The sequence below is a fragment of the Nematolebias whitei genome, chromosome 14, assembly GCF_014905685.2.
Source record: "Nematolebias whitei isolate Nwh7 chromosome 14, NemWhi1, whole genome shotgun sequence".
Lineage (NCBI taxonomy): Eukaryota > Metazoa > Chordata > Actinopteri > Cyprinodontiformes > Rivulidae > Nematolebias > Nematolebias whitei.
Genome location: NC_056511.1, coordinates 18,564,017 through 18,577,541, shown reverse-complemented (window position 1 = coordinate 18,577,541; position 13,525 = coordinate 18,564,017). Strand labels below are relative to the sequence as shown.

Genomic DNA, 13,525 nt, shown 5'->3' with positions numbered 1-13,525 from the left:
GCAAAAATCCCCAAATAAATGAGCGCCCTGCCAAGGCAAGTGACCAAAGAGAAACACTGTTTTCCAGATATAATGAATGAAAATCTGAATTGCAGGTGTGCACTCAACGTAAACAAAGCCCTAAACCTACATGAACGCTAAAGTTACATAATTGATCTACATTAGCCTGTAGGTAAACAAATATGGCCAAGAAATTTAATGTTTGACCTAGTTTCAATCACTTCAGCTGTTTTGGTAGGTAAACAAACACCTCTGGTTAGTCACTTTAGCTACTGACAAAAATATTGTGTGGATTTTGATTCTTGCTTTATGAAATATTTTTGTTCCAGTCTTCACGGCTTTGCAGTGAGTACCTTTAGCTGGGACATGCATTGCACAGTTTCCTCCAGAGCAGGTCCTGGAACAGCAGCCGAGAAAAGTTACTCCTTCTCAGGGAAAGTGACAATTTTTTTCTCCTCTTAAGTGACAATCCTCTAAAAGAAGGACCTAACAAAAATAAAAACATCTGATGCCACTTATCGGAAACTTTTCCAGTGATGCTACACAATGTCACAAGTCGTTTCTTCGCTGTCTTTGGTGATGTCATCGAGAGGCTACCACCTTCCACAAGTGCCTCCGGGAAGATAAAAAGTCTTCAGGTCCTCAGGTGCAGATTAGGCGCGGAGTGTCGACCATCATGTTGGAATAAAACATTTTCACAACAAGAAGCTGTAAATCAAAGGTAGAGCTTGGATTAAACCACATCTTGTCATGTTTTGTTTAATTGTCTTTTGTAGTATCCAGTAAGGATTTCTCCAGTTATGAGGAAATTCTTCAGGGAACTTCATCTCTTCCTCAGATCCAGAGATGCGACTGTTTATTAGGATCAGTTCGATTCAAGCATTTGGATTCACAAACATTTAAACGTCTCACGTCTGGACGTCTGACGGTTCAGTATTCAGGAGCCCTCCTGCTTTTAGTAGGGGCAGAGCAGCTTGCCCCACCTTCCCCAGGTAGCGTGACAGGGGCGGAGCCTCCTGGCTGAGGGAGCAGCAGCAGGACCAGGCTGCAGCCTCTTCTGGGCCAGTGGGGCGAGGAGCTGGAGGAGGGGAGAGAGATGAAGATGCAGCTGGCTGCAGAACTGACTGTGCATTTGGGAAATGGGGCAACTGTGAGCCCTGAGGCATAATGGAGGGGTGTGAATGTAAGGTGGGCTCTGAGGCGACGGTGGGCAGCGAGTTACGTGATGATGTGGAGATATGAGAAGAGTGCGCTCTGAAAGGACAATAAAAGCTAGAGTTCTCGTTAAGATGAGCCCTTCGTGGCTGTCTTGTGTGCGGCAGATTAAAATCTAGTTGCCTTGAAGTGTTTGAGCGTCTATGTGATGAAAACGGGTCTGGGGGGTTAGAGACATGGAGCAGAGAGACGTCAGAGTTTACACTGGATGAGAGTGAGAGCAAGGGAAGGTCTGGGTCATTGTCTAAATACGGTTCTGGTTCTGAATGGCGAAGTGAGGTGGTATCTGTTTGGAGGACTGGGGCAGGAGACCCACCAGAGGGGGAAGGGGCCACGTGTGTGGATTCTGTGGCCCCTCTGTAAAAGCAGGCTGAAATGACAGAGAGGGGTGAGGAGGTGTTTTTGGGAGGGTCAGCAGCTGAATGGACGGGGCAGGTCGAGACGGGGGAGGAGGTGGAGGAGGAGGCGGGGGGCTCCTGAGGTCCTGTCAGAGGCTGGTCCCGGAGGCGCTGGAGTCGGGGAGGTAGGTTGTGACGACCCGGTAACCCTGGGCGCGGCGGATCATGTCCCGGATCTCCCCGTTAAGCTCCAGCAGCTTGGAGCAGATCAGGCTCAGGTCCAGTCGGGACCCCACCAGGGCGATGGTGCCCGTCTGACCCAGAGTCTGGTGACGGAAATAGATATTGAGCAGCGTCTGGACCTCGCTCTCTGAGCTGCCACCAAACACCTCGCAGGGCCACTGCCTCCTGTGAAGAACATCAGAGAGAAATGGAGCAGGTCAGTGGGACGAAGAACACATCGAGTCCACGTGTGTTAGATAATTAAATAAATTAAATCATACATACTTCTTAAAACTTCAGTAAACAAAGTTTCACAGTGGCTGTTATTAGATCCCATGTTTTGGTTCAATAATTTCTCACAGGTCAATAATTACAGTGCACGCAGCTCTTGCAGATACAGCAGCACAACCAGTCTGTCTGATGGTTTATTGACTGCTGATGAATTCTGTCACAGAACCAGCAGCCCCACAAACTTTGTGACAGAAAGTGTTAACCCTGCTGAGCCGCTTTGTGGATGGTTAAAATATTCTGTTAACATGCGGCAAAGTTCAAGTTACTCGATTATGTAAACTATTTTACCATTTCCAGAACCCTCATCTGTAACGGTAGCTTGTAGCTGATGATGTCATACCAACTCTGAGTCGTGTGATTATTTTTCCTTATCAAAATTTTAATATCTTAACTGACACAGCAGGAGATTCCTGTTGTGTCCTAGGTGAAGCTCACCTGCACTCCTGGATGTAGCGCACAGCTTTGGCGAACTCGTGGTTCCTAAGGCACTCCAAAATGGCCTGCACAGCCGCCTCGGAGTTGTTGAAGGCAGGCACGACCACGGCTGCCACCTGGGTGGCGTGTGTGTGGGCCAAGTCTTTGTGCTCCAAGTCGCTGGTGACAGCTGCCTCTGCTGCCTGCAGGCTGGTCTTCAGATCAGTGAGCTCTCGAGACATGTTCAGCAGCTGAGAGGTGGAAGGACAACAGATGTAAGTGTTGGCCTTAATAAGACTCATTACTCAAGATTACATCAGGAACTGGCCTGAGGTTGAAGACACTAATTTAAAACAGTTTATACCATATGTTCCACTGTAAACGTCGCTCCGCCCTATAAGTCGCATCAGTTCAAATATGTCTAATAAAGTGGAACAATCCATAAATAAGTCGCTCTGCCATATACGTTGCATCTATTATGCATCACCGCTGACAACCTGGCTCTGGGAGCGCACAGACAGGGAGGAAAAAAGGAGAAGGAACGCTGCTCGTTTCTTCGAAATTTAACAATAAAAGCAGCTAAATAATTATTTGTTTGCTTGAAATTATAGTAAAGGTGTGTCTCAGTTGAACTTTTACTTAATAAATGCACTTCAATGGTCAAATTAGCTGCATTTCGCTGGGACGGTACAGAGAAATGAAGCTGGTTTGACGGTTGCTCCAAGCAGCGAGCAGAACCAAGGTGGCAGGCTGTGGCAAGCCGATTGTGTCATTAATAGCTGGTGAAGATTCTCAGTCATCCAGGACATGGTAAATTCAAAAAAGTTCAAGACAAAAACAATAAAGTATAATAAATAAAGTTTATTTGTTTTTGTCTTGAACTTTTTTGAATTTGTCATCATTAGCCACTTTTACCTATTACATGATACAACGGCATGCCATACTACTCTGGTGCCATCTAGTGGCTAAAAATGGTATTGTTCAAATTTTTTCAGTCAGAATGAATGAAAATGGTCATATCTCAGCCAAAAATTGGTTTATAAATATTGGAAAAAAAATCATCAATACTTTGCTTTGGCCTATAAGTCGCAGGGCATGGAAATTATGTAAAAAAACCCTGACTTATATGGTCAAAAATACAGTAACCATAAACTAGAAGAAACATTTACAGTTATATGCTTTTTATAGAAGCACAAGTTTGACCCAGAGTTTATAAGCCCATAGAACTATCACAACTATTTCAGTAAATTTAGGTTGTTGTGGATAATTTAAGTGCGTGTGAGTTGGTTCACCTCAGGCACAGAGCTGATGGCGTGAACTTGACCGATGAGAGAACAGTACGACTGGAACAGCAGCAGGAGCTGGAAGTGCAGCTTGTAGAGCCTCTGACAAAGCTCCAGTTGCTATAAGGCAGTCATGAGGAAAACCAGGTCAGATGAATCAGAAGGACAAAAATACATTCATTATTCTATAGATTAACACAAGCACACAATGAGCTCGCTGAACGTCTTAAGCAGTCAGTGAAGCAGCTTATTTCAGAGGAATCCAAGGCAGTGAATTAAAGGAAGTTGGAAGAGAACTTACTGCAAGAGACTCCATTTGCTAGACAGAGAGAGTATGTTAGGGCAGCAGAATGAGGTGAGAGAAAGACAACATGTCAATCAAACACATGCAAAGCAATTTAATCAGTCAGGCTACAAAGAATTAGTCCACAGTGCAAAAATACAGAAACATCAAAATTTATTTATAAACCAGTAAAAAAAAATCTTTAGAAAAATTCAGGAAAGTAAAACAGACCAAACATGCAAAGAGGGCAACTGTTTTAGAAAAGCAACAGAAAAACAGATGAAGAGAACGTATTTATTTGTCTTCTTGTAAATTCTAGGTTTGTGTATTACTTCAATAATTAAAAAAAAGCCCACACCTTCTCCTCTGAGTCTCCAGGTTGGCAGGTCACCACACTGTCCCCGGGACACCTGGGGAATGTGTCCCTGCAGTTCCTCAGCCACTGACAGACAAATAATACATTTTTTTTAAAAGAACTGTTTCTCAGTCGCTTATTTACAAAAATAAACAGAAAAATATCTGTAACACGCAGACAGAATTACCGCTACAGCTGCCTCCTCTCTGCTGTTGTATGTGTCCAGGTACTCCTGCAGCTCCAGTGCACTGAACTTCATCTTTTCAAGGAGCCCATAAGACATGATCTAGAAATAAAAACGAGCAAAAGGTCATTAGGAAATGAGTTTGCTCCAAAGGCTGAAACGTACTGTGATCAGCAACAAGGTCTGTCAGCATCACACACCGTGTCAGCATCGATGTAGATTGTAGGACAGTCTGAGCATGTGGTCAGCATCCGTGATGATCTGAGAAACTTTGATCCAATGCCTCTTAGTCCCTCACCAAGGTAGGCGGCAACATCGTTTGTCAAGGTACAGAATTTACCCTGAATGTTCTGAAAACAAAAGATATCAGAGAAATTATTTTACCATGACGGACATAAATCCTACTGCATATGAGACAAAAGTACACAATCAAACCATTTATTACAGTGATTTACCTTAAAGAGCGAGGAGAAGACTTGAAAAGTATAAACAGCACAGGAGCCATCCAAGTCAGTCACCAGCTGGTTGACATGACAACGCCATGCCTCCTCAGCATCGTCACACACTACAGGCTGGAACGCTGCCAAAATGGCGGAGAAAAAGGGAGAAGGGGGAGGAGGGAACCCAAGGTCTTCCAAATCATCTACATCACCACGTAAGCTGGAACAAAGGAAGTTAAAAAAATAAATTACATTTTACATCAAATTTGTTTCAGTAGGTTCCTAAAAAGTGCTGAGCTGATGAATGGTATCCAACAAGACGTATTATCAATACTACTTCTGTGCAATGTAGGTACGATTAAAAATATTTTCTAAAAAAAAAAATCATTTAATTATTCAGAAAAAGAAAGAGTGGAAAATGAGAAATTGCATTTCCTGGAAAAATGCAGTGTGAATGCTTATTGCAGAAGAACTTGCTGAAAAAAAGATGAAATGTAGCTGAAATTCAAGATCAAGCCCAAGTTAAAAGAAAAAGCAGAACACATATTTGCTGAATTAGGTTTAAATAAGCAGAAATGAAATGAGCTAAGAAAAAGTTGGAATTAACTGAAAAAAAACTAAAATTAGCATCAAAAGAGCTAAATAGTATGAAAGAGTAGAAAAAGCTGAAACTAGCAGAAAAAAGCTGAAAGGAGCATAACAAGCTGAACTTGGCATAAAGAAGTTAATTAGGCTGAAAGTTGAAGAAATTAGCAGAAAAAACCTTGAATTTATCTGAAAACAGTTGAAAATAGCAAAAAAAAAAGTTAAAAGGATAGCTGAAAAGTTAGATCAAACTTAAATTAGCAGAAGAAAGCAGAAAGAACACTTGCCCAATTAGGCTTAAAGAAGCAAAAATGAGCACCAAACAGTGGAAATTATCTGAAAAAAGCTCAAATTTGAAGGAAAAAATAATAATTCTGAAAAGTAGCTAAAAAGCAGAAAGAACCTTAAATTACCAGAAGGAAGTGGAGAGAGCGCATTTTTGCTGAATTAGATTGAAAACAATTGAAATGAGTGCAAAAAATGTGGAATTAGCTGAAAAAGCTAAAATTAGCATTAAAAACAGCTAAATTCTAGCTGAAATAACAGAAAAAGGGGAAACTTGCAAAAAAAGCTGAAATGAGCAGAAATAAGTTATCAAAAGCACAAAAATGTTGTAGTTAGCAGAAAGAATCTGAAAGGAGCACAAAACAGCTGAAGAAATGCTGAAAGTAGCTGAAAAAATGTGTAAATTTACACAAGGACGCTGAAAGAAGCTGAACCAGAACAAAATGTGAAAGGATCAGTAAAAGGTTGTAAACACATCTAAAGATTTGAAAGATGTAAAATGATCTCAATTCATTTTGTATGAGGAAAAAAATGGAAGAAAAGGCTAAATATATCAAAAAGTTAAAGTTGCAACAATACCAAAATTCATGACACCCTTCTCCTGAACGTTTTGATTTATGATTTGTTGAAATAGCACAAAAATTGTGGAACAAGACTTGTGTCGAAAAAAGTACAAAAGAAAATTGTGTGAATGCTTCATAAACATTCACACAATAAAGAACTAAAACCCTCATAAGGACTGGGAAATATTGCACATTAGCGTGCAACCTTTTTCATTAAAACACTGTCTCTATTTAGAGATGTGGTTCCTAAAAATATTCTTGAGGAATTCGTGACATGTAAATACACAGAACTGTATGAAAGTTGAATATAAGTTGAATCTTGAGTGTAAATAGAAGTTGCAAATAGAAAAAAAATCAGCCTTTGTTTTTCAATGTGGGAGACTAATAATGTACTCAGCCAGCTGTCAGGTGTAGCATTATTTATAAATAGTTCAAGTTAAACACTGAAATTCTCCTTGATGTTGTACCTGGGCAGGTAGTTTGGGTCTAGAAAGTCCAGCGGGGGGTGGCAGTAGTTTGGGTTAAGACCGCGGTCTCGACTTTGTAACTGGTCTTGAGGTTGCCCTGATAACTCCAGAGTGAAGCTCTCGCCACCGTCTGAACCTTGAGGAAGATCGTTGGTGCTCAAAGAGAGTTCGTCGTCCTGAGCCTGAGTATCCTCATCATCACCACACGCCCTCGTCTAAAGAACCAAAGACTTCACAGTTTGCCCAACAGTAACAACATAAAGCCACAGATACTTGTAGACTAATATTATTTCTCACAGTTAGGCCGCTGTGATCCTCGGTGAGCGCTCCCTGGCCTGGCGTGGTGGCGTTAAGGGACTGAGGGTCAGCAGATGTGTCATAAGAAGTAGACAGAGAATCGGTGTGGTTGGTTTCCTCCGACGGGGAAAGGTTAGTCTGGAAAAACATGGAAAATGACAATTATTATGATTTTTTCAGGCTTCAGTGGATGCTGCTGTTTTAATCCAATGGTTAAGGCTACCCACTAGCTGAGAATGAGAGAGGCTCTGGCTGGTTGAGGACTCCTCTTCCTCAGAGGACTCGTCTGAATCATGAGGGTCCTCATGACCCAAACTGGGAGTGCTGCCTGAGTGCTGGCTCTCCTCCAGCAGGTCCCCCAGTTCTGTGCTGTCCAGGGATCGCCGACGGACTCCCCAGTTGAAGTTATCAATGCTCTCGCCCTGGATGAAATACACAAAGGTAATAAATACCTACTGCATGTACAAGTACAAAGTACAAAATAAAACCGTTAATTGTTGCATGGAAATTTGCTGGAAAGGCACTCAGTATTAAAATGTATCCCACAAGGACTTGACGAATAGCAACACTGTCAACCATGCTGTGAGAGCAAAATGAAGCTCAGTCATTATGTTTTAACTCCAGGATGAAATAAGGGTGCCCGCAACACCACAGCACCGAGAAAAGTTGATGACAGCAAGTGCTTAGTCTGGGACACCTTACCTGGAGCTCCTGGGCAGCGAGGGGGTGGGAAAGAGAAAGACACAGAGTTAGACAAAGAGACAAGGAGGGACAGAAATATGTCAGCTATATAAAGAACGACAAAAACAAACGATACGATTAAAACAGGAAGGAAAGAGACGGGCACTTTATTCACTTTGAATCCAAATAAACACAGAGCAACAGAAATGTCACCTCTCCGTCCTCCAGCTCCACATCCAGGAAGTCAAAGTCTCGGAAAACCCTGAACTGCTGCTCACTGGCGGTGTCATCGAACGTGTCCTCTCTGGTTCCACCCTCCTCTGATGAGACGCCGCTCTCCCGGACCTCCATCATATCCAAGTCGCCACAGGATGAGAAAATCACCTGAGAAGGAACAAGGCGTTTCAGAAACAACAGGAAAAGCTTTGAATCTTACATTTCTAAAGCCTTAAATCAAAAACAGTTCATGTATATACATATATACACACACACATATATATATATATATATATATAAACAGACATATATAAACATATAAATGTTCTTTTGGTCATTTTTGTGTGCTACAGACACTTATACAGCATTTGAGGCTTACAGATGGATTCTTTGTGAGTCCAACTTCTTGTCCACAAAGAGACAATACGTTTACCAGCTTCTCCCTGGTTCTTTTCTGTGCGGAACCAAGATGGCAATAATTAGAAATATTAACCAAAATACGTAGAAACAAATATTATGTATCTTAAAGTAGGCATAAGGTCAGACCAGCTCACCATTTATTACTATTTATACAATACTATGTAGTGGAAAAATACAATGCCCCCCAAAATGGAGTGCAGTCAAAAACAGATTTGTCAGGACATTAATTTATAATGTTTGACATTACCTGAGATAATTGAGGGCGCCTCCAGCTAACAGGCACCAGAATGGTGTTGGAATTTGACCCAGAGGAGGTGGAGGAAGCGCTTCGTGTGACAGCCATGGCTCTGGCCTTCCCCTCTCTGCCTCCTGAACCCTGGAGTCCATCAAATCGACGCCCAATAACAGGTGTCTGACAACCACAGGAAGACAGGCATATCAGTTTATGTGACAGTTTGATTAATATAAGATACATTTACTCTAAACAGTACTTGATCTCTGAAACAAAGAAAGCTGTGTGCTGTAAGAGGATATTTGGTATTTAATTGAGCTGAAGAGCAGCTTCTTCCTCACCTCAGAGATGTCAAAGGTGAAATCCAGGGTTTTCCCAGGCAGAGCTTTGGCTGAACCATCCCATACTCTGCTAACCTCCAAGTTGGAAAGGTCTCCTTGTGTGTGGCTGTACGCTGGATGTACTAAACTGGCCGAGCGTGATACAACCAACTTTAAGATGTTTAAAGCATCCTTCCAGTGTATGGTCTGTAAAACATACACATCAAACAGGGTAAGAAAATCTAAATAATAAAAACACAAAGAGACACTGAAGTACAAATTGTTGTTGCACACTTACATGGACAAACTTCTCAATCGTCTTCATGACGTCAGCATTGAACTGTTTGACTTGTACAGCCGTCAGGTCCATGTGGCTCAGCAGACAGTAGATGATCTGAAGGAGAGGCAGCTGCATATTGGGGATGCCTTTATCCAGCAGCTGAGGCATGAAAAAAAAACACACATTTAGAAACAAAATTACTGAAAAGGAGTGGCAGTAGTGTGTGTCTGACATATTTTATGCAAGACTGTGACTGGCCAGTTGTCCTTTAATAAGTGGTATATTATTGCAGAGCACAGGCTATGTTTTTTTTTTTTTTTTACCAAATATTCTACTTACAAAAAGTAACTTGTAGGTTAACATATCTTGGCAGGTCTCACCTCAGCCATATAAGTGACCATGTTGAGTGTAATGTCAGAAAAAGCTTCATGGAGGTAGCGACACACCACGCTGACCCAGGAGAAAGGGTCCCGTGTATACGAACGTGTCTTATAGAGAGTCATCACATGCGCCAGATGGGACAGCTTGGTGTTCTTCTCCTCCAAACACACCTGAGAGGAAAAGGGTTTTGTAAAGAAAAATATTACAGTGGTCCTGAGGTGGAAATGAACAACATTTGAAAAAATGGAATTACATTAAGCCAAAGTGGAAGTGGCCGAAGCGGGAGTGGCCAGAATTATAAAAAAAACCCGGAATCACATTTGGAAAAAACACAACAAAAGCAAAACAACATTTGAGAAAACAGAATTACATTAAGCCAAAGCTGAAGTGGTCGAAGCGTAAGAGGCCGAAGCTGAAATGGTCGAAGCGGAAGTGGCCAAAGCGGAAGTGGCCAAAGCGGAAGTGGCCAAAGTGGAAGTAGCCAGAATTACTTTTTTTTTAAAACACACACAACAAAAACAACAGAAGCACAACATTTGAAAAAACAGAATTACATTTGAAAAAAAAAAAAACAGAATTACATTTGAAAAAATGGAATTACATTAAGCCAAAGCGGAAGTGGCCAAAGCAGAAGTGGCAGGAATTATATTTGAAAAAACGGAATTGCATTTGAAAAAATGGAATTACATTTGAAAAAAACAGAATTACATTTGAAAAAACAGAATTACATTAAGCCAAAACGAAAGTGGCCGAAGTAGAAGTGATCGAAGTGGAAGTGGCCGAAGTGGTGACCAAAGCAGAAGTGGCCAAAGCGGAAGTGGCCAGAAGTACATTTGAAAAAACTGAATTACATTAAGCCAAACCATAAGTTTTTTTTTTTTTTTTTTTACTTTATTAACAACAGAACAATTAACAGTAACAAGATACAAATACAAACTCTTCGGAAGGATGTGGGGTCCGTGTACAATCCGTTCAGTTGGTTTTTAATTGAGAATCCAAAAAAAAAAAATATATATATATATGTTATTTCATATAACTCAGTTTTTTTCAAATGTTGTTGTGCTTTTGTTTTTTTAAATGTAATTTAGGTTTTTCAAAATTCTGTTTTTTCAAATGTTCATTTACAACTCAGGGCCACCATAAAAAATAGACTGAGCATGAGGGAAATGGGAAAGCTGCTGTGCTTTGGCCTGTCTTTCTTTTTCTGTGTTTTGTATTTCAGTGCCTTTTAAAAAAACCATCTTGGTTTTTCATTCTTCCTCAAACATGAAAAATGTGGATCTTCTATTTAACAAACTTGTTTCATGTCATAATCATCCAAAATGATACCCAAAGCAACAAAACAAACACACTCAAGTACAGCGGAGAAAAAACAAGTTAAAAACATCAATCTACCTGTGCGATCCTCTCAGCACTTTCCTTACAGAACTGTGTTGGATGGCTGAAGTTTTGCACCAAGTGAGGCAGCAGACACAAAACATTTAGAGGGAAACCTGCACAGCAAGAAAAGGTCTTAATTCAGTTTCATTCACGATAACTACAAGTTTAAAAATATTTAAGTAAATGACATCTACCTATGGACTGAGAGCTGTCCACAACAGTCACACGGGAAACCGGTGTGAGCTGGCAGAAGAGTTGTAAGGTCAGGTCAAAGGTCGTCTGCGAGGTAAAACCCTTTAACAGAAGCTGCTGAATGCCAGAGAAGCCGCTCCATCTCAGCTGAGCTTGAAGCTTCTCCAGTCGCGCTCGGTTCTCTGCTCTGTCCAAGGGCACCTGGGAAAAAAGTTGTTTTCATTGAACTAAGCTAAAGTGTGTTTTACATTCAGGAAAAATTAACATCTCAATTTTCTAATAAAAAATGCAAACCCCTGCATACACAACAGTTGCTGAGAAGTGCTTTAGCTTTAAGTAACATCTGCATTCTACTTGTTGCACTGTTAACTCTGCTATAACTTCTGTTTTAGGAGGTTTCCTCTTATCTACCTTTGACAGCAGTTTGTGAACAAGGCGAAGCGACATCTGATATTCAAACTCAAAGTCGGACTCCATGAGCGATACGGCCACCCAGAAGACCGTGGCCAGTATTGAGTAAGGATGGGAAACGTGCGAAGGATCTGACAACACGCTGGGATCGATACGGTTGGTGGATGACGTGCAGGACCCTGGGGTTCTCGCTATCCGGGTAAAGCTGTTGCCAGCCTGTCGATTGAAAAGCATTGCTTAATTAGAAATGTATACAGAATTATTAAAAACTCATGATTCCTAGTTTCTTGCCTGTATTCGATCCAGAGTTGCACTGCGTGGAGGGTCACTCAACAGGTTGCCGCACTCACCAAATTTCTTGGGGACAGAATAGGAGCGCTGGTGACGTTGTGACGACAGACCAGCAAACCCGGGGCCGGGAAAATTCAGCTGACCTGTGCTCTTTCTGTTCATCAGTTTGTCACTTGTCAAAAAGTCTGGTGAGGACGTCCTATCGATCAAACACAGGACACAGGTTAAATACTCTTACTGTGTTAAACCCTCCTATGAAATACTATTAAATTAATGAGCATAAAGGCTGGTTACAATGTCATATTAATCAACAGATTTATACTCTGTGATTTGAAAGAATTATGTTTTTATACAAGGCCATATTTCAAAAACAAAAAAAAACAGACACTTTAATTTACAGCATGTGTTAAAAATGCACAGTCCTACCTTGTAAGTGCAGCCATAAGGTCACTGTTTTTCATACACTCTGCTAGATTCACCACTACAGACTCAAGAGTCAGCAGCACCTCCATCACATAGCCCTGCAACCCACATGCATCAAATGATGTCTAATTAATTAATTGTCTAAATGTCTAATTAATTATGTGTCAAACACACTGAATGTTTTCAAACAAATAAGCTTTTATTCTGTCTCTCACCTGCACCTCATCTCCGTGTTCACCTACCACCTCAACCAGACGTGAGACCAGGTCAGAGACGGCGTGGTTGTTGATCGGCTGTTTGAGGGCCCTGAAGATCTGGAAAGAGCGTCCAGCGTAGTGGCGTGAGGAGCTGCACAGCGCGGTCTGTAGGGCCACGTCACTCAGCTGTTGCTCCAGGTGGAAATCTACACAAAAACGCAATTATTATTATTTTCCATGCTGCTGATCTCATGCTGCTGATTTATTTCATGCTGCTGTGTTGATTTGTATCCATCTACTCACACAGACTCATGTTCGTGCTGCTGTTGTTGTTCAGCGTATTGTTTTTGCACTAAGTGTTAAGCATATTTTTAAGTTAGCGTATTAGTTCATATCTTAGAACTTATTACCGTTTTCTTTTACAATTTATACTTCTGCTATTGTTGGATGTAACTGGGACCTTGAGTGCACAATTTCGTTCCACCTCATGTACCACATAGTGATGTGAATGACAATAAAGAACCTTGAACTTGAATTATACAAAGAAGCACTTAGGCAGATATACCTGTATTATTAATGGTGCCAATGCAAGAGCAGCATCAAAAAATTACTCTGTATCTTGTTCAGTTTTGAAAAATAAAGTAGGCAAAGTATAAACCAAAACGTGCAGCTTGATCAAGATTAGTCTGCTAAAAATTTGGCAGTGAAGCATTTTACAACATGGATGACTGGAGATCAATAGAGTGTTGAAGAAACTCATAATAAACAGCCCCAGTGTACCCCCAACACAGCGATAGAGCGATGGATGGATGGATGGATGGATGGATGGATGGATGGATGGATGGATGGATGGATGGATGGATGGATGGATGGATGGAT

At 41.2% G+C, this 13,525-nt stretch overlaps 1 protein-coding gene across 1 annotated transcript in view; it reads right to left on the bottom strand.

The window, feature by feature from the left end:
* Nucleotides 1-1,072: 1,072 nt before the first annotated feature.
* Nucleotides 1,073-13,525, bottom strand: part of fryb (furry homolog b (Drosophila)) — a 59,636-nt gene continuing 47,183 nt past the window's right edge. The window contains 23 exon segments of the mRNA XM_037688299.1: nt 1,073-1,961; nt 2,502-2,731; nt 3,773-3,883; nt 4,065-4,082; nt 4,405-4,488; nt 4,589-4,687; nt 4,786-4,935; nt 5,041-5,245; nt 6,926-7,140; nt 7,223-7,360; nt 7,450-7,644; nt 8,117-8,287; nt 8,499-8,573; nt 8,787-8,951; nt 9,113-9,298; nt 9,390-9,530; nt 9,752-9,922; nt 11,148-11,245; nt 11,327-11,525; nt 11,736-11,919; nt 12,010-12,225; nt 12,453-12,547; nt 12,665-12,852. Of these exon segments, the coding sequence (XP_037544227.1) occupies nt 1,703-1,961; nt 2,502-2,731; nt 3,773-3,883; nt 4,065-4,082; nt 4,405-4,488; nt 4,589-4,687; nt 4,786-4,935; nt 5,041-5,245; nt 6,926-7,140; nt 7,223-7,360; nt 7,450-7,644; nt 8,117-8,287; nt 8,499-8,573; nt 8,787-8,951; nt 9,113-9,298; nt 9,390-9,530; nt 9,752-9,922; nt 11,148-11,245; nt 11,327-11,525; nt 11,736-11,919; nt 12,010-12,225; nt 12,453-12,547; nt 12,665-12,852 (3,593 nt within the window). The 3' untranslated portion in view covers nt 1,073-1,702.